A 24,168-nucleotide genomic window follows, 5' to 3' on the forward strand; every position below is an offset into this window, starting at 1 on the left:
GAGAGCTGACCCCCGAGGGAGCAAACATGGCCCTAAGCGCCTCTCGCAGGGGCGGCCCGGGGCGCCTGCTCGGAGAAGGATCCCCCACGGGCCTCCCTGACACCTCAGGGCCCGCTGAGCGAGCGGCAAAGCAGCGGCTAGGTGGCTCGCTGCCGTGGGAGCGCTGTTAGGTGTGACCAGGCCACACGCTGCTCCCACTTCCATTCCCGCCAAAGGAAAGTTCTGGGCGTTCACTAGTAGGAAAAGATATTCCATGTCGCTCTCCTGCGATTTTCTCTCTCAGGTATTGCCGCAACAGGAATGACGGTGAACACAGCTCTGTGTTTTAGAGGAAAGAAGATCCTGGCTCCAATGGTCAGAGTGGGAACATTGCCTATGCGTCTTCTTGCTCTGGACTATGGTGCTGATATCGTGTACTGTGAGGTATGAAGGATAAGCAGATGAGAGCGTCTTAACTAGTAATATAATTGTACAGAAAAGTGCCATTAGAGTTTGTTTATTGTAGAACTTTTTCTTTCTACACATACTTTTCATTAGAAAAATGGAGAAAGGTCCCTGGCTAAAGGCATTTCCCTTTGAGCAGTCCTCAGATTACACAAACCTATATTTTAAGACTGTTTAATAATTTCAGTTTATTTAGACAAGACACGATAATTTCCTCACATTCTACTGGGTTTGGTTATTCTTGGTGTTTGGTTTTGTTTGGGTTTATTTTTTTGAGTCATAACATTGAAGGAAGCTTTAGACACATACTGTCTCACCTGGTTAGTTATGCTGTGCTAACCCAGAGCATCGGTATATACCCCTCACAGTGCTGCTGTCATTGTTGCTTAACCACTTTTCTTAAAGCTGACAAGTTGAGACTCCAGTTTGCTGCAGGTATCACTGGTAAGGACTGCTCTGTAACTAAAGGTACTTAGTCTTCACTGTCTTTGTTGTTACAGTGCATCAGTATTCCCATTTTCTCCTTCAGCATGATTATTAGCTCTTCTATTGCACCAATACAAGTTAAATGACTCAATTCAAAGAAAAAAAAATAGTAAAGAGTTAAATATAATGTAAACATACCTTAAATACTAGTATTCCTGGGGAATATTAGATCTATACCAATAGAACAGACTGAAACAAACTGAGAATATGTCATTTATAATGTTCTTCAAGAATCTCTACAGCAGTAATCTTCTGAGTTTGCTCACTGCCCCTCTTTGGGGAAGGGAGAGATTTGTTCTGAGAGACAATATGCTGTTTTTATCTTGGCCACAGCTCACCTTTTGTCTCTAGCTTCTGGAATTACAAGTAATATTTATTTACTTGGATCAGCTCCATGTGAAATAATTATTGCTGAAAAATGTGGTTTTTCTTGATTTCAGTAAGGCATTTGATACTTTCTCCCACAGCATCCTCACAGATAAGCTAAGGAAGTGTGGGCTTGATGATCGGGTAGTGAGGTGGATCAAGAACTGGTTGGAAGGAAGAAGGCAGAGAGTTGTGGTCAATGGGGCAGAATCTAGCTGGAGGTCTGTGACTAGTGGAGTCCTTCAGGGGTCGGTGCTGGGACCAGTGCTGTTTAATATTTTCATCAACGACCTGGATGAGGAAACTGAATGTACCCTCAGCAAGTTTGCTGATGATACTAAACTGGGAGGAGTGGCTGACACACCAGAGGGCTGTGTTGCCATTCAGCGAGACCTGGACAGGCTGGAGAGTTGGGCGGAGAGGAACTTGATGAAATTCAGCAAGGGCAAGTATAGAGTCTTGCATCTGGGGAAGAATAACCCCATCTACCAGTACAGGTTGGGGGCTGACCTGCTGGACAGCGGTGAAGGGGAAAGGGACCTGGGGGTCCTGGTGGATAGGAGGATGACCATGAGCCAGCAATGTGCCCTTGTGGCCAAGAAAGCCAATGGCATCCTAGGGTGCATTAGAAAGGGTGTGGTTAGTAGGTCAAGAGAGGTTCTCCTCCCCCTCTACTCTGCCTTGGTGAGGCCACATCTGGAATATTGTGTCCAGTTCTGGGCCCCACAGTTCAAGAAGGACAGGGACCTGCTGGAGAGAGTCCAGCACAGAGCCACAAAGATGATTAAGGGAATGGAACATCTCTCTTATGAGGAGAGGCTGAGAGAGCTGGGACTCTTTAGCTTGGAGAAGAGGAGGCTGAGGGGTGACCTCATCAATGTTTACAAATATGTAAAGGGTGAGTGTCAGGATGATGAAGCTAGGTTTTTTTCAGTGATGTCCAGTGATAGGACAAGGGGCAATGGGTGTAAACTGGAGCATAGGAGGTTCCATGTGAACATCAGGAAAAATTTCTTTACTGTGAGAGTGACAGAGCACTGGAACAGGTTGCCCAGAGGGCCTGTGGAGTCTCCTACATTGGAGATATTCAAGGCCCACCTGGACAAGTTCCTGTGTGATGTACTGTAGGTTACCCTGCTCTTGCAGGAGGGTTGGACTAGATGATCTTTTGAGGTCCCTTCCAACCCTTAGGATTCTGTGATTCAGAAGAACTCTCAAAATTCAGTAGAATAGTTGCTGCTGTCTGATACAAAATGGGCGTAATAAGGTGTGTTTTTCTTTTTTGACAAACAATAGTTAACAGCTTCCCAGTTTATGAATTATGACCTTTGCTTTATGTGGGAATAAGTGAGAATACCTTTTCTTATTCTCTGGGAGGTTACCTGTAGATCATTGTTGCGGATTAAGCCCAGCCAGTAACTCAGCACCATGCAGCCACTCACTCACTCCCCTTTTTATGCCCCCACCTCCAGACAGGATCAGAGGAGAATCAAAAGAATATAAACCTCACATGTTGAGATAAGAGCAGTCCAGTAACTAAAGTATAATATAAAACAAATAATGATAACAATAAGGGAAGTAACAAGGGAGAGAATATAAAACTAAAGAGGGAAGGGGAAAAAAACCAATAAACACAAGTGATGCACAATACAATTGCTCACCACCCACCGACTGATACCCAGCCCAACCTGAGAAGTGATCAGTCCCTTCCAGGTGACTCCCCCTGGTTTCTGTACTGGGCATGATGTGCTGTGGTATGGAATAGCCTTTTGGCTAATCTGGGTCAGGTGTCCTGTCTCTGCTATCTCCTAGCTTCTTGTGCCTCTCCACTTGCAGAGCACAAGAGACTGAAAAGTCCTTGATCAGAGTTAGCATTACTTAGCAACAGCTAAGACATTGGTGTGTTAGCAGCATTGTTCTCAGACTGAAGCCAAAACACAGCATCGTACCATCTACTAAGAAGGAGCAAAATAATTTTACAGCTAAACCCAGGACATTCATGAATAGAGAAATTACATGCAGTTACAGTGTCTAGAAGTCTTAGGCACTAAAAATGAGTGAGGCTTCAGACAGCCATGGTACTTTCTAGTATCTCTTACGCTTACTGGTAGCAAAGAGCCTTGTTACTGTGCAGCTACTGGATTTCTAACCACAGATGTGACAGGGCCATTGTATAGAACATCAGTGGAAGCTAGTAATGTAGAAATTGTTGATTTAAATTAAAAAACCAGGTCAACCAAGCCACACACATAAAGGTATTGCTTTGCTTACTGTTGAAGTCACAGGGTATGAGAAGTTGCTTAATTCAGTATTGTAAACTGTATAGTTAAACCAGTTTCTTCTTCACACATTTTGCTATAATACCAGAGAAACTGTACCTCAAAAGAGGAGACCCCCAAACGTAATTAAGTTGCAGTATATAACAAAACTGTAGTGTGGAAGTTAATCCTGTAACCAAACACCTGTGGCAGTTTTTTTCATTTCACCTCGAAAATAAGGTCTCCTACATGGTCTTCTCCCCTTCCCAACATTGCAGTGGAGAGACAGGCGAGTTAAGATGCCTTTGACATTGATTAGTGCTTGTAGTTAGATAACTGTCTTAATAGATTTTATAAGAAAAACTATGCTTTGTAGGTTTTCTTCAGAGCTTACAAGATAGCAGAAAATATTGCTGTTCAAGGCAAATATACTGCAGTTGTTTGGAAACAGAAAAGTAGAGATAAAGACATTTTGTAACTTTCTGTATGGTAAGGTTTCATTTTCTGATTTATCCTTTTGTCTTACAATTTCCCTCCCAGTCCCTTCCACATTTTAGAACTCAAAGCTGTTTCAAACTTAACATGTATAGTACCTGATGAGGAGCATTAGTTTAAAAAGTTACATTAAAAACATTACTTGTAAGACCTATAGTCTTATGACCTATAGATTGAGACTAACCTAATTTATTGCATGTCTGTGTCTTACCTGTAAATCTGTAGGTCTTAAACCTTGTCTTATTTGCTAAAATAGAGATTCTGTAATAGACTAAACTTGTTCAAGTAACTAACACTTATACCATGGGAGGGTTTTTTTTTCCCGTCAATTTATGTAGCAGTTGGATTAACAGCTGCATGTATCAGCAGCTAACAAGTTATATTGGCTCAGGTTGTAGCCCTTTGTCAATTAAAGGCAGTTCTTAGTAAGTTGAGTTGCATAAATCTGCAATTAAGCTAATATATGTAGATTGAAGTTCAGGGCCTTTTCTAAAGGAAAGGCAGAAATTCTGGAGGGGTGGTAACTGTAGAGTAGGTTCTTCAGTAAAGGTCAACACGAAGCTTCATTTTGTCTTTTAATAAATACAGAGAACTGCTGTCCTGGGTTCAGCAGTAGCAGTCATTTTTTCTCCTTCTTAGTAGGTGGTGCAGTGCTCTGTTTTTGACTTTTGGCCTGAGAACAGTGCTGATAACACAAATGTTTGGTTTGACCAAGGACTTTCTGAGTCTCATGCTCTGCCAGGGAGGAGGGGAAGCTGGGAGGAAGCAGAGACGGGACACCTGACCCAAACTAGCCAAAGAGGTATTCCATACCACAGCATGTCATGCCCAGGATATAACTGAGAGTTACCCAGAAGGGCTGGCTCACTGCTCAGTCAGGCTGGGTATTGATGGGTGGTACTGTATTCTCTTCCCTTGTTATTTCCCTTATCATTATTATTATTGGTGGCAGCAGCAGTGATTTGTGTTATACCTTAGTTACTGGGCTGTTCTTATCTCAACCTGTGGGAGTTACATTCTTTTGATTCTCCACCCTGTCCCTTCAGGAGTGGGGTGGGGGTGGGGGGAAGAAAAGGGGGGGAAGTGAGCGAGAGGGCTGCGTGGCTGACTTACGGCCTGGGCTTAAACAACAACAACTGCTCAAACTCCAGGTTACAGTAAAGAAGTTTTAAAGGTTTAGCTGCTATTTTGTTCACCTATGTGTTTGGCCAGTACAAATCTACACTGATTCTTTAGGTGGTCTGTTGCTAAAGTGTTAGTTACCTTCCCCTTCTACTCTAGGTGCTTTGTTTCTGTCTTGTTAGATAGGTATTAGAAAAAAATTCTTCTTCATAGAATTATGTGAGCACATTCATATGTTCAGATTTTGAAACTTCATTTCATATTTTGGAACTTCAGTTGAGCAAGTTGTATAGTTAATATCTTGTTTTCATTTGCATTCTTTTTTTATATTTGATACATCCAAATATTTAATAAAATGGGCAACTGCTTAAGACTGGGTGACTTAAACACTTCAACTCACTTAGGTATTTTTATTATTTCTTATCAGGAGCTGATTGACATAAAGATGCTGCAGTGTAAGAGGGTTATGAATGGCAAGTATAGCATTTCTTTTGTTAATATCTGTAAACATTCTTTTGGCTAGATAAAAGGTAACTATTTTTCTCTAGCAATTTTATCGTGATTACAGTGAGGTATCAGTATATATAATCTCTCTAAAGTGTGACTAGGGGCTCAAAAGTAGCTTTTGAAGCCATGGCAGTGGGGTTGGACCTTGATGATCTTAAGGTCCTTTCCAACCCTGACTATTCTATGACTCTATGATTCTACTTTACGCCTGTCTTCTGCTCTACAGTTTCAAACTTTCAGTTTCCCTTCTTTAGGAATTTTAATAGTTCAGTTAGTGCCCTTCAGAAAAAGCATAAACTCTTTTTTGAGAATAGGGCTAATGCATTAGTAGGTGACTTCTTTTTTGGTGCCCTAACACAAGCTCTTTCTCCACCATTGACTTAGTTTATTGCAAGGATTTGATGAGTATTCTGTTAAAAAACTGAGTCACTGAGTGTGCAGGTATAGGCCTTCTGAAGTTAAAAGATTTCATACGCCTTCTAAAGTTAAATTTAAATTTTAGCTGGTGGAATTACATCTTCCTTTTTTTTGTTATTAATAAAAATGGGATTGGTTTTGGAAATCCATAATTAATGTTTCAGCATTATGCTTCCTGGCAGCAGGTGAAAGAAACTAGAAACTAGCTGGAATAGGCAGGATATTAAGGTTCCAATGCATTGCTTTAAGTGTCAAAAATTTAATTTTATGTGGGTTAAGAAGACAAATAATACAATTGTAATTAATACAGATAACCCGTCTCAATTCTGTATCTCTATACTGGCTTCAGCCTCACTATTGCTTTCATGTCCTATACTAAACGGTAAAAACTTACTTTATTTTTGTTTTTTGGTTGGTTTGTAGTGATTTTATGTGTTTGGGGTTTTTTGGTTGGTTGGTTTTTTGTTTAATTTGTGGGTTTGTTGGTTTGGGTTTTTTTCCACCCTGGAAATTTTACTGTATATGTGGTAATATAAAATCTGAGCAAAACTAATATTAGTTACAAAGGCTTTTAGTTTTTTGAGAAAAGTTTTATAGTGTCCAAGAAAAATTCATTTGGACTGCAGTAGAGACAGTTTTCAATCACAAGTCTTTGTAAATGTGAATGCTCCATCCCTGGCAGTGTTCAAGAGCAGGATGGACAAAGCCTTGAGTGAGATGGTTTAGTGTGAGGTGTCCCTGCCCATGGCAGGGGGCTTGGAACTAGATGATCTCAAGGTCCTTTCCAACCCTAACTATTCTATGATTCTATGTTTCTATAAATGTTAGCTATTTACGACATTATAATACACACAGCTTTTAGTCTACTGCAGTAAGGAAGCAAGACATACAAGATCTCACAATCTGTCATTCTTTTATTAACTTGAGGTTCATGGGCTAGATGTGGCCTAATACGATTTTCACAGAGAAGTTCTTAAAAAGGTATCTTTGGGACCTCCCCAGCTGGGCGGCATCAGGAACAGTTGCTTATAGTGTCCATGCAAGGGAACAGAAGTCCACTACAAATCTTTTTTTTCCTACTGCCCCTTCCTATTCTGGCTGATTCATCCTTAGACTTGTTCTGGGTCTGATGCTTTGCCAAGAAACAGGCGAGGGATGATTTAGGAAGTGCTAAGGGAGGGAAACGGTAATGTGCAAAAATATGTGCTGCAAGGATATGGAGGAGGTAGGATGCCATTAGTTCTGTTGTTCACAGAAGGCTTACTTGATAGCAAAATTACATAGTCATCTGACTTCCTTTATGTGATGACATTTGTGTATGATTTTTGTCTTCTCATTTCATATAGAAGTACTTGAAACGGTGGACTTCATTGCACCTAATGAAAGAGTTGTTTTCAGAACCTGTGAAAGGGAGAGGCAGTGTGTTGTCTTTCAAATGGTAAGAAACCAACCACAGGTACTCTGCTAGTAACAACGTGGTTAAGGTAGTGCTAGTAACATTAACCGAAGTCTAAAGCAGCTGTTTGTATTGTAGACTATCAAATTTGTTGATGCTTCAGGTGGAGGTAAAATTTCACACCAGATCTGTTGCAGAATTTCTGTTCTTTGATCAAGATGCTGCCTTATAAGCTCCCCATACAGCTGTTTTCAGAAGAGGTGATTAAGATGAATTCTGCTCTCTGTGGCAGCAGCCTGGTTTTGTAATCAGTATCTTTGATACATTTCTAAATGTACCAGCTATAAATTACGCTGCTGTTTGATCACGAGTTTAAGTCTTAACACTATTCAGTAAAAAGTCTCACTGGAAGGACTGAAAGAAATGGCATTGGTTAGTGTAGATAAGAGAGTGTTAATGTCTGCATATGACATTACACAAATGGATTAAAGTCTGCTAGAGAAAAAAAGATACTAATTTACTTTTTGAGACCTCTTTATGTAGGACAAGCGATGATTGGGGTTGGTGGGAGGGAAGGACTAAACTGCATTAGGTACTGAAAAAGACCTTTTTCAATGGCAGTAACAGTCCTGGAATAGGTAGAGGCTGTAGAGCTTCTTAACAACATGATAAATAAATATCTAATTTGATGGGCTTAGAACATTTGATACTGCTGTAGGTTAATGTGCATATCTGCAAGTGAGTGCATTTGTTTTATTAGTTTGATGTATTTTATAATTATAAATCCTCTTGTTCTACCAACAGGGTTCAGCAGATGCTGAAAGAGCCCTAGCAGTAGCTAAACTTGTGTAAGTCATCTTCTCTCACTCCTTCCTATCATGGGTTGGTTTGTTGTTTGTTTGGTTTGGTCTTTTTTACAGAGGAATTGTTTTGGAAGGCACTTTTTTTATAAGAGTATCAAGGTAGGTCTTTATAGGACCAAGAAAAGTTCTAGAGGGGCTGCACAGTGAAGTGTAGCATCTTAAAAGGCCAGTGATATAACTACAACTTCTATTGAAAATTCTTGCTCAAAGCAGAAGCTTCCTAAGTTCTTTACTGGGATTGATGGTTTTATGTTGGTGCAGTGTGTCCTTGATGTCTCCAATATGAATTTTTCCTGGGTATTGCAGAGCTGCAAGTAAGACAGATATGCCTGAAAATGTCTCCTACTGCTTGTGGTTTGAAGTCCCCAGGAAAGTATTGTACAGAAATAAACGTGTATCTCAGACCTTTTTAAAAGATGGTTTTAAGCCTCCATTTAAAATAGATGGGCATTTCAATAGGATTTGCTTTAGTTATGGTGGTGAATTTAGTGGTGGATATACTTACACATACTTAACCCTGTATAAACATATTTAAGATGAGTTTATGCAGCTTCTGCACAACACTGGTCATTGAAACCTGTGGACTAACTGATCTTTAGGCCACAGTTAAAATAAATATGTAACTTCTTATATAAGTGAGAAGCTAAAAATTCAGAAGTCCGAATAAAAACCTTGAAGTCTCATTTAAGCCTTAACAACGAAACAGGTTTCCCTGAAAGATGCCTATTTCCTGATTCTTGCTCTAATATGCTAAGAAATATTTTAATTGTTTCTTTCTTTTCTTTCAGAGAGAATGATGTAGCTGGTATTGATATCAACATGGGATGCCCAAAGGAATATTCTACTAAGGTTACTTTTAAATAAGCTTTTTCATTCTTGGAGATGAGCAATATGTGTTCTGTTTTTTTTTTGAGTTGAACAAATTTAAGCAGTAAAGTTTTCATGCAGTTGAACTTGAGTTCATTTTTTGCAATAAATAAAAGATTCTTGAAGTTGTCATGGCTGTAAGACAGTAAAGTAATACTCTATTAGTAATCTCTCTTGAGAACAGGTTTGGTCATATAATTAAACATACAATATCCTTAAGTGAGTAAGCATGTATGTAGTTTGTAAGCTCAGGTTATTGTGGAGCAAGTGGTGGTTGTATTTGCTGTCAAAATGACTGCTGAATATTGAGAAAAACATAGTGAGGTTGCTAAATTGTATTACTGTACAAAGTTTAGAATTCTGGAAACTCTGTCAGGCTGTGTAAGGTGGAATAAAATAAAGGGTTTGTTAAGGTTTTTTTTAATGCCTTCCTGAGGTCACAAATCTGTTGAACGAGTGAAATATGTTTTGCTTAGCCTTAATAGGAGTCATAGTTTGTCATATGAGCAAGCAAACATTGGCAGTTTATGAATCCTGACTTCAATTATTGGTCAGTTTTAAGTGTGAGGAGGATAGATCAGTTAAAACATGTTTTTTTTGAGTTAAACACATGCAGTTCTAAATTAGTCTTTTATCATCTGTGACTAAACAGAATAGTCAAGCTGTGTGCTAGCACTGTTAAGCCAGTTAGTGTATAGGTAAAGGATCAGTGAATTAGACCATGGATCTCCATTTTTATGTCAGATGTTCTTGCAGAATAGGTAAATATTGCACTTACCATTTCACTGCTTCTTAGTTTTGTAGGTTGGCTTTCACTCTGAAGAATAATTGCTTAAATTCTTCTAGCAGGTTCCATCTAACTTGTGAATAATTTTAACCCACATACATTTCTAGGATTTTTCTGGTTTTAATTCCATTAACTTCTTTGTTTTGATGATAACTATGAAAATAACAAGGTTAAGTGAGATACGGTAAAAATAAAAATTTGAATTTAAAAGAATGTGAAATACTTATTTCCCCTGTTCTGGAGTCTTTATGTATTTAGATTCTGTTGTTTCAGAACTTTCTCTTTTATTCTACAGATAGCTTTTGAGATAGTGGTATTATCAAGGAATCATAGTCATGCTGAGGATGCATCGTTAAATTTAGAATGGTCTCATGGTACTTCCATTAATGTTTTCTTTAGCCTTTATTACTTTCTGTTTTCTACCAAATTACATGGAAGACTATTTTATCCTTCCACAGAATCCTATTTAAGAACAAAACACCAAAACATCCTCCCTGTGCTAGGATGAAAGATTGAAAATGTAAATGCTGGTGGTTAATCTCCAACAGTAGTTTTGGGTCAAAAAAATGCATACAATTTTGAACGTATGTTTGCCTGTTGGTCTCCAGGTCTATGTATGCAAATGAAATACTGCAGAAAGAACAGCTAAAATACTAAGTTGTTAAAGTGTTCATAATGTGTGTTCAATACAGCCACTTAATTTGTCTTAGCCTGTTTTTCTAACTGTAGCGTGTAGACAGAAACTATGGACATCAAGACCTCTCAAACATGGTGTATAATGTTAAAAGAATAAATCTGTTCAGCTGTCACTTAATGAGTAGAAATTGGATGATTATAAATGCTAAAAATGGCTTTTTGAAATCCTGTCTGCTCCATAAAGTAATGGGAGCAAGCTGGTGTCCTGAATTACTGCATAATTATTCTGATACAGTTCTAGGCAATGTTTCACCAAAGCATTCACTAATGCTCCTGCATTTTAGGTTTTGTCATCTTCCGCACCCACTTTTTGTTTTCGTCAGTATGACATAGTGCTTCTGCTGTGGTCTGCTATTAGGCAAAATAATTGAGTTGAAGAATATGCTTGTCTAATGTGTAACAATTTCTGTACTTTTTCCAAGGGAGGTATGGGAGCAGCACTGCTGTTTGATCCTGACAGAATAGAGTCTGTAAGTATCACCTTGTGGATTTTAAACTGCCTTGAAAAGTGTTATATACTGTGGTGCTCTACTGGAAGGGGAACGAATGTATACAAGACAAATTTGTAAAAGCTAGAATGGATTAATCAGTTTTAAATACTGAAATTAAGGTCATAGATAAATAATCCTGAGCTAGTTCTCCTTGTCCTTGTCTGCTACCTTCCTCCTTTTCAGTTTGAAAACTTTCACATGTGGTGCTACATTTGCAGAGGGAGGGGTTTTATGTGCATATGCTTTTAATTCTGTATGAAACACCATGTGTATCAGTATGAAAAAGGTTCGTAAGTATGTATATATGTGTATATATATTCACTTATATATCATAGAATCATAGAAGAGTTAGGGTTGGAAAGGACCTTAAGATCATCTAGTTCCAACCCCCCTGCCATGGAAGGGACACCTCCCACTAAACTGTGTCACCCAAGGCTCTGTCAAACCTGGCCTTGAACACCACCAGGGATGGAGCATTCACAACTTCCCTGGGCAACCCATTCCAGTGCCTCACCACCCTAACAGGAGATAATTTCCTCCTTATATCCAATCTAAACTTCCCCTATTTAAGTTTTAACCCGTTACCCCTTGTCCTGTCACTACAGTCCCTAATGAAGAGTCCCTCCCCAGCATCTCTATAGGCCCCCTTCAGATACTGGAAGGCTGCTCTGAGGTCTCCACACAGCCTTCTCTTCTCCAGGCTGAACAGCCCCAACTTTCTCAGCCTGTCTTCATACGGGAGGTGCTCCAGTCCCCTGATCATCCTCGTGGCCCTCCTCTGGACTTGTTCCAACAGTTCCATGTCCTTTTTATGTTGGGGACACCAGAACTGCACACAATACTCCAGGTGAGGTCTCACAAGAGCAGAGCAGAGGGGCAGGATCACCTCCTTTGACCTGCTGGTCAGGCTTCTTTTGATGCAGCCCAGGATACAGTTGGCTTTCTGGGCTGGGAGTGCACACTGAAGCCGGCTCATGTTCATTTTCTCATCGACCAGCATGTCCAAGTCCTTCTCCGCAGGGCTGCTCTGAATCTCTTCTCTGCCCAGCCTGTAGCTGTGCCTGGGATTGCTCCCACCCAGGTGTAGGACCTTGCACTTGGCATGGTTAAACTTCATGAGGTTGGCATCAGCCCACCTCACAAGCGTGTCGAGGTCCCTCTGGATGGCATTCCTTCCCTCCAGCGTATCAACCGAACCACACAGCTTGGTGTCATCAGCAAACTTGCTGAGGGCGCACTCAATCCCACTGTCCATGTCAGCGACAAAGATGTTGAACAAGATCAGTCCCAACACCGATCCCTGAGGGGCACCACTTGTTACTGATCTCCAGCTGGACATTGAGCCATTGACCACAATTTTATGTGTGTTTATATGTGTAAATACCTACATACAATAAATGTATTTATATGTGTAAATACATATAAAAAAGATATATATATACATCTGTGTATATGTAATATAGTTATATAATTTTTTTTATTTTATTTTTTTGCAAAGGACTTCTAAGCTTCCTGAGATTAAGCAGAGTTCAGACAATGCTCTGGGTTTCCAGGAACATTCTTAGTATTTAGTTATTTTATTTTCTTTCTGTATAAAGACTAGCTTCTTCATAATTCAGATGAACTGACTGTGAACTTTTGTCCTGTTTCCCCATAGCTTTTACTTGTTCACTGTATCTTCCTTCAGACTTCTGGGGGCAATTCTAGTTCGCAGTTTATTTCTCAGTAATAACTAAATCGTGGTACACAGTAGCTAATGTTTTCATTCTTCATTCTTGTACTATCAGAATTATGCAGATCTAGACAAAATAAAAATACCAAAAGCATTTATCTGCCTTTTCCCATGGTACTCCTGAGTGTGTTTTGGTTTAAGGGTTCTTTGGTGTAGCTCAGTCTTTTGAAGAGACCAGACTTTCTTCACTCATTTGCATGACTCCTCTGAACCATAGCCAGTCTCTTTCTGATCCCTGCAGTTTCTGCCTTTTCCTTCTGTCTAAAATGTATGCTGAGTCAGTCCTTTGTAAGTCCTTCTTTTTATTGTGGTAACATCATTCAGCTTTGTAGGCTAGTAGGACTTACACAGTTTCCACAAGCAGATCCATTGGTTAGATACTATTCTTTGTAAGCTCAGATGTGAAAACAGGTTGTTTTGCATCATTTATTTCATTCTTTGACGACGTGCCATTAGAAGGGCACATTACAACCATGATAGAGTGTTAGCCTTTTGCCAAATCTAAGAATCTCTTGGTGTGAAGAGCCACATTGTTAGTGAAGCTGTATAAACCGACCATTCAGCAGCTGGAAGCATTACGAATTGTGCCAAAGCATGAGTTTAAGTACAATAGACTGGACCTGTTACTCGCTTTCATTAGCTGGTAGGAAAAACAAAAGTACAAGTGATCTAGTCGTGATCTCAAAATATTTTTGGCAATTGTATCAGTCTCAATTTTCCAAAAGAGAGCACAGAATCAAATTAAGTGTTGTCTGCAGAAAGTCAGCTAACAATGCAGAGCTGGAGCCAGAACCAAATTTTTTAAGGCCTACGTGGTGTTCACCTAGATAGTGAATTAGGTAAGGTGGGTGATACCATCCAGAATTAAATTGTAATTTATAAAGTATGAGGTGATGAAGGCTGGAGGAAAAAAAATTAGGAGTGGGAATTGAGAGGAAAACAACAGGCTAGAAGTAAATCTAGCAAAAATTTCTCATAGGAATGAAAGGCAGTTGTAAATATGATTGTTAGCAGCTTCCCTTCCCCTCTACAACCATTACATTTCATTTCTGTCTTCAGAAGAGCAGGAAACTTGGTGTTCAAAAATTTGGAATTGTTCTTTTAAATTTAAGATGTTAATAGGGAGTAAAATTTTATGCATAAAACTTATTCTTAACTAGCTGCAAAGGGGAAACTAAACTCATAGTCTGCAAAAGGCAGTTGTAATTACAGTTCCAAATCAAGCTTTCCCTATGATTAAAAAGTGTAGGGTGTGGTTCTCAGACTGGAATCTGTAATGAGGCTGACTGGGAGCTTGTAAGATTTGCTGATTAAGTTATTGCAGGAAAAACGGTATAGTGATGCTGTTTGGAAAATTATGTCATTTCAGTTTCATTTCTATGCAAATACAGTACATATTAAAAATACTGAAGAGGAGTTTTAGATATTTTTCTTGGACCTTACAGTTTTATTTGAGAGAATCCTACTTAGGAAAGATTTCAGTAGCCAGTGCAAGCTGACACTTGCCAGCTGTTAAAGGCTTGTGAGTGCTAGCTATAACAGCTCTTTTTTGTATTTAGAACCTAATAATGCAGTAACTAAAATTCAAGTTTCACAGTATACAAAGCTTTGAAGGAAATAATTTACCTGCGGTACCATCCATTTTATAAAAGAGAAGTGTACTCAGACTAGCATGTGTGATAATATCTCAAAAAACAGTTGAAAACCAAATACTTTTCTGGTGACAATCAGGATCAGTTGATTTCCACTCTTTTATTTAGACAGCTATTGAATTTCTGGTACCACTTATTGTATAGTTATGCAGTGATTTAAACATATATAGGTCATTATGTGACCCTTTCAAGTATGGTCTGTTGGTCTTAAATTCAGCCTGTGAAAAGGAGATTTTGTGTAGCCTAGTTCTTAAATGGTTAAACTAACAACTGCTCATTTATCTGCTTATTCTGTTTTAATGAATAAAATGTAGTTTGTGTTAAGCATGGAATTCAGTTTATAATTTTTGTTTTCTTTTAGAAGATTTAATGATGTTGTTTGAGATTTCCTTTTCATTTTTTCATTTTCAAGACTTTCATTTTTTAAAAAAGAATCTATTTTTCTGGAATACTTATATTTCCTTTTCATAAGAAGCTCACAGCTCAAAAGCTGTGAAAATAGCTGCATGAAAATGAAAAATTTTTGCACTTTATTTTGAAATTATCAGAGTTTATTGGTTGCCTCATTCCAAAAGCAGTATTGAAACATCAGAAGCAGATAATAGATCTATAAAAATCCAGTTAAAATAAAAAAAAATTGGAAATAAAAATTAACTGGACTAGAAATAGGTTTGTATATTAATCAGATAAAATGATATACTTAATTGACTGCATGTATCTGTCTAGCATGTAAGATTCTTCATAGAGGAGCACTAACTAGTGTTACATTGTTCTAATTTCTTTGTATCTTCAAGAGAGAAATAGAGGAACACTAGTATTACATTGTGCTTATTTCTTTGTATCTTTAAGAGAGAAAGCAGGAGAGCTTTATTAATGTCACTGTTGTGATCATGTTTTTCTTTCTTTTCCTTTTTCCAGATACTGACTACCCTTGTTAAAGGAATTTGTAAACCAGTAACCTGCAAAATCCGCATTTTGCCCTCAGTAAGAACAAATTGTTATGCTAAAGTGTGTAGTTGTTGCTTATTTCTGTGATTGAAAAATGAATTAAGATGTACAGTATTCTAATATACTGGCATTTTAGACCTTCTATTGTAAAATAGCACTTGGAATTATAATTTCTCTTTGGGATGCTGTCATGACCTGAAAGGTTATCTGTCTTTTGGGTGTATAGATACCATGATGGTGGGTTTCTTGGATTCCATGATACACAAGGACTCAGAAACTTTTAGGCTCTGAATTCTTCAACTTTATTAGATTACAACAAATAGCACAAAAACCACCACAGTAAATATGCTAAATAAAGCAAGATACAAGTATATCTATCTCAAGCTATTACACATTATTAGCAGAAATAAATAATAATATGACAGCAATGATTAATATGGCAGCAATCAGTTATAGCAACAATCGGTAACAGAAACGAGTGTGCATATACTATTATAGGTTAGTACGAACTTACCAGTAGTGAAGCAACTTTATCAATAATACAACAGCAGATCTGATAGAATTCTTTATGCATATACATATGTATGTTCATGGTATAAGTCTGCTATGAGGTGCATTAGACAGATCTCAGAAGGAAACCACACCGTCCCAGACAGAAGGAAAAAGTGATCCCAGAAGGGAACCCAACCATCCCAGGAGTAGGAAGACAAACTGAACCGACTCCAAAAGTAGGCCTGGATAGGGACCAATAAAATAACAGAGACTCACTCCAAAGATTTTCTGTGTCATGGAGTTTGGAGTCAGCCAGGCATCCTTGGCACAAGTCAGAGATCTCATAGAAAATTTACGTAAAGACTTTAACCTGTTTAGGAAAAGGAAAAGTATGTCCAGCATGGGAACTTGACAGAGAGGCACTATTTTTGGATAAAAATGAAATAATTTTCATGACCTAGAAACACAAGAGGGCATAGAACGCCACCCTTTGAGCAGCTAGTAGATGCTGTTAATTCCTGTTTTTCACCTAGGGCAGCCAATAGATAATTGTTTTCTGTTCTTTCAGATAATTTTTTTTCCCAGACTTTTTCTGCTCTTGCAGTTTGAACAGCCAATGACAATTACATATTGTTTCTTTCTCAGGATGTTTTTCCCTTTTTCTAGACTATTTTTTACTTTTTCAGATGATAAGTTGCTGATATGGTTCCTTAGGTTTACACTTACTGATGGTGTCTCAGGATGTGTCCAGTACCAGAGCTGCACTTACCAGGGATGCTTTGGGTTCACAGGCCTAGTTCCCAGGCTAATGGTTTTCCAGCTGGCAGGCATTTTCTCTTCCAGTATTTTTCAGAAGATATTTTCTTCTGTTTGGTAATTTTCCCCTTACAACCAGGTGCCATTTCTGGCTACTCACATCAGGCACAAAACTTTGTTTCTCCTTTCTAAAAAGTCAAGAAAATACTAAACATTAGATATGTACACGTTTTTATTCCATTGAACTCCAAATGTGGATACTTCTGTTAAAGAAGTATTTTAGTCCTGTTAATTGTAACCTGTTAATCCCAAAGCTTTTGCTGGTGGATAAGCACTAAATGAAAATAAAAAGGAAAAATGCACTCATTTTAGAAGATGACTGACAAGCGTGGAATTGACTGAGCATAATGTGTACATAAGAAGAGTGTAATGAATTTCGAATTTCTTCAATCTGCTTGAAGTTTAAACTCAAGAGAAGATGACTGTGGTGTTACTTGTCCAAATTCCAACATTCACATTAACAATGTCTGTACTTTATAAAGTACTTGTATTCTACACTGCGTGGAAATTTTGCAATTACACCCGAATTAGAAACAACTTCTGCAGCCTTTTTAGAAAATCTTTGATGGATTGAAGTACTGAAGTTGCTAGCTTATACAAGGAGGTTCAAAATCTTCCTTCTCAGGAGCAGCACCTTCATTGCAATTAGAATTATTTTTTTCTGGCGATTCTTGGGTACAGTCATTCATTTCAAAGAAATTATGGTAAGACTGTTATATTGCTAAAGCTGTTGCATATTGTTTTGTCAGTGTTTTGCTAGAATTTAATTAAGAACATAGTGAAAATATAGTGGTGATTTTCTCTTTTTACAGCTGATGTAGCTTTCTTACTGATTTTTTTTTTTTTTTCTCCAGTTGAATTCCCTATATTTTTAAATCTCCAGGAGACAATGTGCCTTCTCTTTTAATGACTGGTTATTTTGCAATTCTGTATTTAATTACCTGCCTAGATACCATGATTGCGTATGACCTGGATAAGTATTTCTGCAGATGGATGAGCTGTAACTGAGCTAGCTATTGTCCAAAAGTCATTTACATGTGCTCTTAAAATGATAAAATGAATAAATGAAGCCTGTGTCAAAAGAATCAGTAGCTGTCTAAGTTAGTTTTGATTCTGAAGGTACTAAGTGAGAGAGCTGGCACATCTCCACTTTATATTCTACAGCTATCCTAGAGCCTTTTCATTTTTGTTTCAGCCTGCTTTCACATAACGTCGTTTATCAGAACAGCAGGTGAGCTGCTGTCATTCCATCCGTGCCAGGTGGAAGACGTTGCGTTTCTTAGTCTGAATGTGATGAGTTTGTGATGAGCCACAGATCATTCTCCAGCTTTTGAAAAGAAAATTTGCCTCATCTCTTTTATTTTCTCCCTTTCCACAAAGCTGCATAAGGCAGGCTAATCAAGCGTTGTGTCAGATTTCTTTCTGCTTTTTAACAGCATCTTAACTCTTTGAAGGTACACTGTGATTTTCTCCTTTTTCCCCTCTGTCTTTTGATTCACTGGTCATGTATGAATATCACTGGAATGTTTTAGATACTAGTTAACATTTTTAAGATACGTGTGAGAGGAGTATTTATGAATGTGTGATTACATGTGTTACGTTGATTTCAGAAGGGATCCTCTTATCAAGATGAATTTAATTATAATTTACAGAGTACTCATTAGATAGGACTTTCTAATTACATGTTTTGGGTCATTTTCAAATGACAGTCTAAAAACCTGTTGGGACAATATTCTCTTATTACAAAATACTGTGTTACCTGGTTTGAGAAAGTTTGTAATCTGTAGTTTCAAGGAAGTATTGAAAATGGTTTGTTATTTTTGCCATACTTAGTACTTTGCTTGAGGATAAGAGATTATGCACTTGGGGTCTTACTGCTGAATACAGGAATCATAGCCCTCTGGTAAAAGTCTTTCAACATTCATTTCTACAGCGGTCACATGGTAGTTATTCCTTTTTCTTTGAATTAAAATCATGTCATTCTCTCTTATCCCTCAGGTGGAGGATACTGTGAATCTGGTAAAGAGAATAGAGAAAACTGGTGTGGCAGCCATTGCAGTCCATGGAAGGTAAATCCATTTTAGGAAAGAGAGAGTTTAATTATTTTAGTTTGCTGATGAATGTAGTGCAGTAAGATCTGACTAGAGTATACCCTACATGTAATTATGTTTCTGATTTAATGAAATCTGCATTGTAGAAAATCAGGCCTGTAATTAGGCAACTGAACTGCTTGCTGCTATTTTTCTTAAGTTTTTTTTTCAAAGACCAAAACAAACTAAAATTATCTTTCATCCTCTGTATCTAAAAATGCTGCTTATGTGGCTATGGAATTACGATAACAATGTTTTAAAATTCATTTGACATAAAATAATTTTGTGTTAAAAAATAAATGTATATATCTAAAGTAAAAAAGCAGGAATAAGTATGTCTCAATAATCCTTAGTCTGCTGTGGTTCAGATATCCACAAATTCCACAGGAAATCTTTGGTCTTTTCTTTCTTTTGTTTGTTGGAAAGGAAGAAAGAGGAGAGGCCTCAGCACCCTGTCCACTGTGATGTGATCAAAGCCATTTCTGAAGCAGTCTCCATTCCAGTAATAGCAAAGTAAGTTTGACTGATGAGTTCATTACTGCCAAATGCCTGTACCTAACTTAAGATTTGCAAATGCAGGATAAAGTCTCTCACATAGGGCTAATCTAAGGTTACTTTCTACCAGGGGTCAGATCTGAACAGAGATAGCAATGACAAAAGTTGGCCTTACAAAATACCACCATACCTCAGTTTTTGGTTTAAAAATCTCATATATTTTTCTAAAAGTATTACTTTTCTGTGTCACAGTCTGTCCTGGTTGCATCCAGCACTTAGATTCTCTGTGTTTTTAAGCCCTGTGCAGCGACTGGTTATATATAAAATGATCTTAAGGTCCTTTCCAGCCCTAACTATTCTATGATTCTATGATTCTGTAACTGTCGCTGTGTATCTTGGGCACTTGCATATCAGAGATCACCTGTCCCACTGCTCAAATCCAGTGTTATACCCTGTGGCCTTACATTTTCCCTAAGACCTTCTTAGTCGCCAGACATATGGACATGATTCCACTGAATCTCTGGTTATATCAATAGATTCTTCAGTAACAATGTAACAGTAAAATAAATAACTGAGTCTTAGAAAAGTTTAGCTATAAACAGGTGATTTTTAAGAGTGATTTTGGAAGCAGAGGTAATGAAAAGTATCAAGCTGTATCAGAATGTCTCTTATCTACCTGACCAACGTCTTCAGAAGTTTGACCTCTTTACAAGTGGCAGTAGGATATCCTTGGCCAGAAAAGCAGTGTCCTTAACTGAAGTTCTCTCTTCACTGACCTTGAGTTTTCATTGAGAAGCTGCATCTCTGCAAACTATGTACTTGGATCAAGAATCTGAGAACTGTTTTCCTGTTACATTTCTCTGTAGAAAGCCCTTCAAAAGTTACAGGTTTTAGTATCAGAAGGCCTGTTTCTATACTGGGCAAAGGACAAAGGTGGTTCGCCCCCTTTCTAGTTTTCAGAATAATTTTTTAAACAATGTGGAATTAAAAGAGTAAGAAAAATTCACATTGTACATTGCCATGAATCCTTTGCCTGGGTAGATAAGGCTAACAATTTTTTCTTATTAGACTTTAGATAAGGCTAACAACTTTTTCTTATTAGACTTTATTAGAGAAATGTCAGCTCTGTTTGAGTACATTCTGTGATGAAGTGTGCAAGTAAGATGAAAAAGTATCAGAGGTCTGCTTTTGATAAATTGCTTCTAATTAATCTTTATATCAGTTTACTTCTTTGGAAGTGCCCCAACATGATGAACTAACCTTAACAATTCTAATTTTTTAATGATTTCTTTGAAAAGAATATGAACTTTATTTTAAATCTACTTAGTGAAACTTTTCCCTTTCTAAAGAAATGTAAGCATGCAGCTTGGAATCTTGCTTATTAAATAAACATAATCCATGGTATTTGGTCCCTGCTGGTATTTGTCTGGTGTTTTGAGAATTTCAACCATTTGTGCCTCAAGCTTGGTCAGGAAATACACAGGAATGAATAAAAGTAGATTGATCCTAGAAAAAGACAAGAAATTTGAATTGATTCTGTGATTTCTAGAATATTACTCTGTTAATGGAATAACCTTTCATTAGTGTAGGGAACGTGCTCATTCTGTCTTCACATCATAAATGTCTGGTTTGAAAGTAATTTATCGTTATATAGTTTTTGTTTTGAGTTTGCCAGTGTTTCTGCTTTTGAAGGAATAAAGATCCTACTTCATAGTTCAAAAGTCCAACTTTTACATTTAAAAGATATAGTGGCAGGAAACATTAAAAGAAAGAAGAAATGGTTTAAGTGTTCTTTTTGCTTTCTAACACATCTGACTTTCTGACTTGAAAGCAAAGGCAGTAGAGTAGAAGCAGTGTAACCTTCTGTTAACATTAAAGTGCCCCATGATTGATCCAGACATATTACTTGTAGTTACTCTCCATATATTAGTTCTAGAGTGAAACAGAATGATGCTGCCCATACTCGTTCTTAGTATCCGACGCAGTTAATATGAACTTGAAGGTTACAGAACTGGCAGTAACAAGGTATCATTATAATCTACAATATGGAAATGATTCTTTGTGAGCCTTAAAAGTGTGTGAAACACAATTTGTGTAAAACGCAAACTGTTCTTTCCTCATAAAAAGTCTTCTACTTTCAAGAGAAGCATGAAGATAATGAAAAATACTGTATAAAATCGGTATTTCAGTGAGCTATTGCTAATAAAGCTGTCAGACAAGTTTGTTCTCTTAAATTTGAGATTATATCCTAAGTAGACTCTGCCACCATAAATAACGTAGTATCACATGGAAGTACAAGGCTGTGTTAAAGTAGAAATAGTAGCAAATGAAACTTGATGAAAACTAAATAAAACATGATTATAACAATGATCTTAATTTTCAGTGGAGGATCTCATGACTTCATCAAAGAATATACGGATATTGAGACCTTCCAGAAAGCAACAGCTGCCTCATCAGTAATGATAGCTCGTGCTGCCATGTGGAACCCATCCATCTTCAGGAAAGAGGGGTTTGTTCCTTTGAAGGACGTAATGCAAAATTACATCAAATATGTATGTTTTTTTTGAAAATCTTACTTGTAGTTAGCATTGGTTAGATTTATTAATCAAACTCTTACTATTCTATCTTATCTCCTCTTAACTCCAAAGCCTTAGGCTCTGGTGATATTTTAACATACTGCATATGACATGAGTCTTGCAAATCAGCCACTGCCTCCTCTGCTGTATTTTGTTAAGAAAAAAAGTGTTCAGAAATCTGTATTCAGAAGACAGTCTTTCTGGATAATTCTTTTCTTATGTATCATGCTTTTTAGCCCTAGTTTCTTGAGAATATTTATAAGGCTTACATGGCTATCTAAAAATGTCTGGGAATGTAAAGCTAATGACATGTAGGAGAACTCTCTTGATGTTAGAGTTGTGCAAATAATATCAAACAGAAAAGTGACGGAATATTAAGTACTGAGTTGCTGCTAGATTAAATTTTAGAAAATAACTGCTTTTCACAAATAACTGTCAAGAATTTTTAACATCAGGAAAGCAAAGGCAATGATTTGCCAATAAAATAATGCTATGGATTATCTTAAGGTCCTTCCCAACCCTAACTATTCTGTGATTTTATGGTAGTAGTACAGTTCCATTCACTGAGTCATCTGTTATAGAAAGCTTTATCTATCATTCAAAATTTTAGTAACAATATGAAATTAATCAGAAATCTGTGACTTTGATCATGCCATCAATTCGAAATTTTGCGGTTTTATAAATTTGAATTGCCATTAACTAGTTACCAAAAATCACAACATTGCTAGTCGTTACGTACACTGGTCAACTCTTTCTTCTTAAGTATATGAGTAAGTTGAACTTTGGTTCATGAAAGCATGCCAGAATAATCAGATTATACTCACATTCAGGAGTAGTCTTCAGTATGTTGCTGGTTTCTCTTTCAAAAACAATTTTTAAAGTTATCAAGAGAAATGAGCATTGTATAAGATAAATTTCTTTGGTATGTTTTATATACATTGTCTCTCTCCTTCAGGCAGTGAGGTATGATAATCACTATACCAACACAAAGTACTGTTTGTGTCAGATGTTAAGGGAACAGTTGGAAACTACTCAGGGTAAGAAGCTGCATGCTGCGCAGTCCACACAGGAGATCTGGTAAGCAAGTACTTCAGAAACAGGAAGCAGGAGTTGTACTGTCTGTCAGACTTGCACTTCTCTGTCTCTAGTGTTGTTTGGTATCTCACACTTTCAGAAGAAGTTGCAAAAACCAAAATAAACCGAACAAAAAAAAGTCCAGTTAGTGAGATGTGCAATAAACTTTCTAGGTTAAAATACAATAAACTTTGCTAGGCTTTTTTCCATGATCAGGTTTTATAGCTTTAAGCCTTATGATTTTGTACTCAACGTGCCAATTTAAGTGGTGCTTCACTGAGCGGATATTTCTACAATATTTGCATTAACTGATTAAGAAAAGTTTCAGCATTCTCTAGTGTTAGTCTGGAGCCTCAGTAGTGTGGAGCTTGTCTTCTTCTAGGGATATTTATTTGTTTTAACTTTTCCATGTTGTTTTTTTTAATGTTACTGGAATGTATATGACAGGGTGTTCTTTTAAAATAAACATTTAGAGATAAACTGAAACCAATGTATATAGGTCACCTGTATGTCACTTAGATGTATTTCTTTTGTGCTGCTTTTCACACCTGAAATATCCTAATGAATAATGACAACCTTTTGGAGGAAATATAGTAGCTTTAGTGAATCTTTTCATCCTGGACATATGAAACAGTCTGGATGAAATTTCTCGGAGAGAAAAAAAAGAGAAAAGAAAGAAGTAAAAGTCTTAAGAGAAACCATAAAATAAACGTGATTAAAGAATTCACGCAGAATGGAGGGGCATTCAGGTTTTGGCCCATTCCAAACTGAACAAAATAAAGGTCTGAGATTGCATGTGTCGTACCATGTTGTGTGCTATAATTATCCTTCTGATGGAATGGGAGGGAAGAGAGTCTCTCTTTTTTTTTTTTTTTAATAAAATAAACAGTTTGAAACTGTTTGTTGTCTTACGTGTACAAAAACGGACAGAAATGTTGAAAGCTTGAAATATTTTGCAAGTGGAGTTCTTGTTTTCTAGCAAACCCTAACAAGCATTCTGTCTTTGTTCAAAATGAATGGAAATGCCTGCAATCCTTTTGCCAGTTTATTGTGATTTACCAGTTTTGGCTCTCTATAAACACTGCTGTTCATGATTAT

At 37.4% G+C, this 24,168-nt stretch overlaps 1 protein-coding gene across 1 annotated transcript in view; it reads left to right on the forward strand.

Annotated features, from left to right (window-relative positions):
• The first annotated feature begins 283 nt into the window (after positions 1 to 283).
• DUS2 (dihydrouridine synthase 2) overlaps positions 284 to 24,168 on the forward strand; it is a 29,022-nt gene continuing 5,137 nt past the window's right edge. The window contains exons 1-11 of the mRNA XM_062609144.1: positions 284 to 423; positions 5,599 to 5,644; positions 7,442 to 7,533; positions 8,296 to 8,339; positions 9,143 to 9,203; positions 11,127 to 11,174; positions 15,498 to 15,563; positions 18,834 to 18,904; positions 19,352 to 19,438; positions 21,804 to 21,972; positions 22,952 to 23,073. Coding sequence (XP_062465128.1) covers positions 301 to 423; positions 5,599 to 5,644; positions 7,442 to 7,533; positions 8,296 to 8,339; positions 9,143 to 9,203; positions 11,127 to 11,174; positions 15,498 to 15,563; positions 18,834 to 18,904; positions 19,352 to 19,438; positions 21,804 to 21,972; positions 22,952 to 23,073 — 929 coding nt within the window. The 5' untranslated portion in view covers positions 284 to 300. The remainder of the gene's footprint in view (positions 424 to 5,598; positions 5,645 to 7,441; positions 7,534 to 8,295; positions 8,340 to 9,142; positions 9,204 to 11,126; positions 11,175 to 15,497; positions 15,564 to 18,833; positions 18,905 to 19,351; positions 19,439 to 21,803; positions 21,973 to 22,951; positions 23,074 to 24,168) is intronic.

Source organism: Pezoporus occidentalis, unplaced genomic scaffold (assembly GCF_034315485.1).
Source record: "Pezoporus occidentalis ecotype Australia unplaced genomic scaffold, CSIRO_AGI_Poc_V1 ctg135, whole genome shotgun sequence".
Taxonomy (NCBI): domain Eukaryota; kingdom Metazoa; phylum Chordata; class Aves; order Psittaciformes; family Psittacidae; genus Pezoporus; species Pezoporus occidentalis.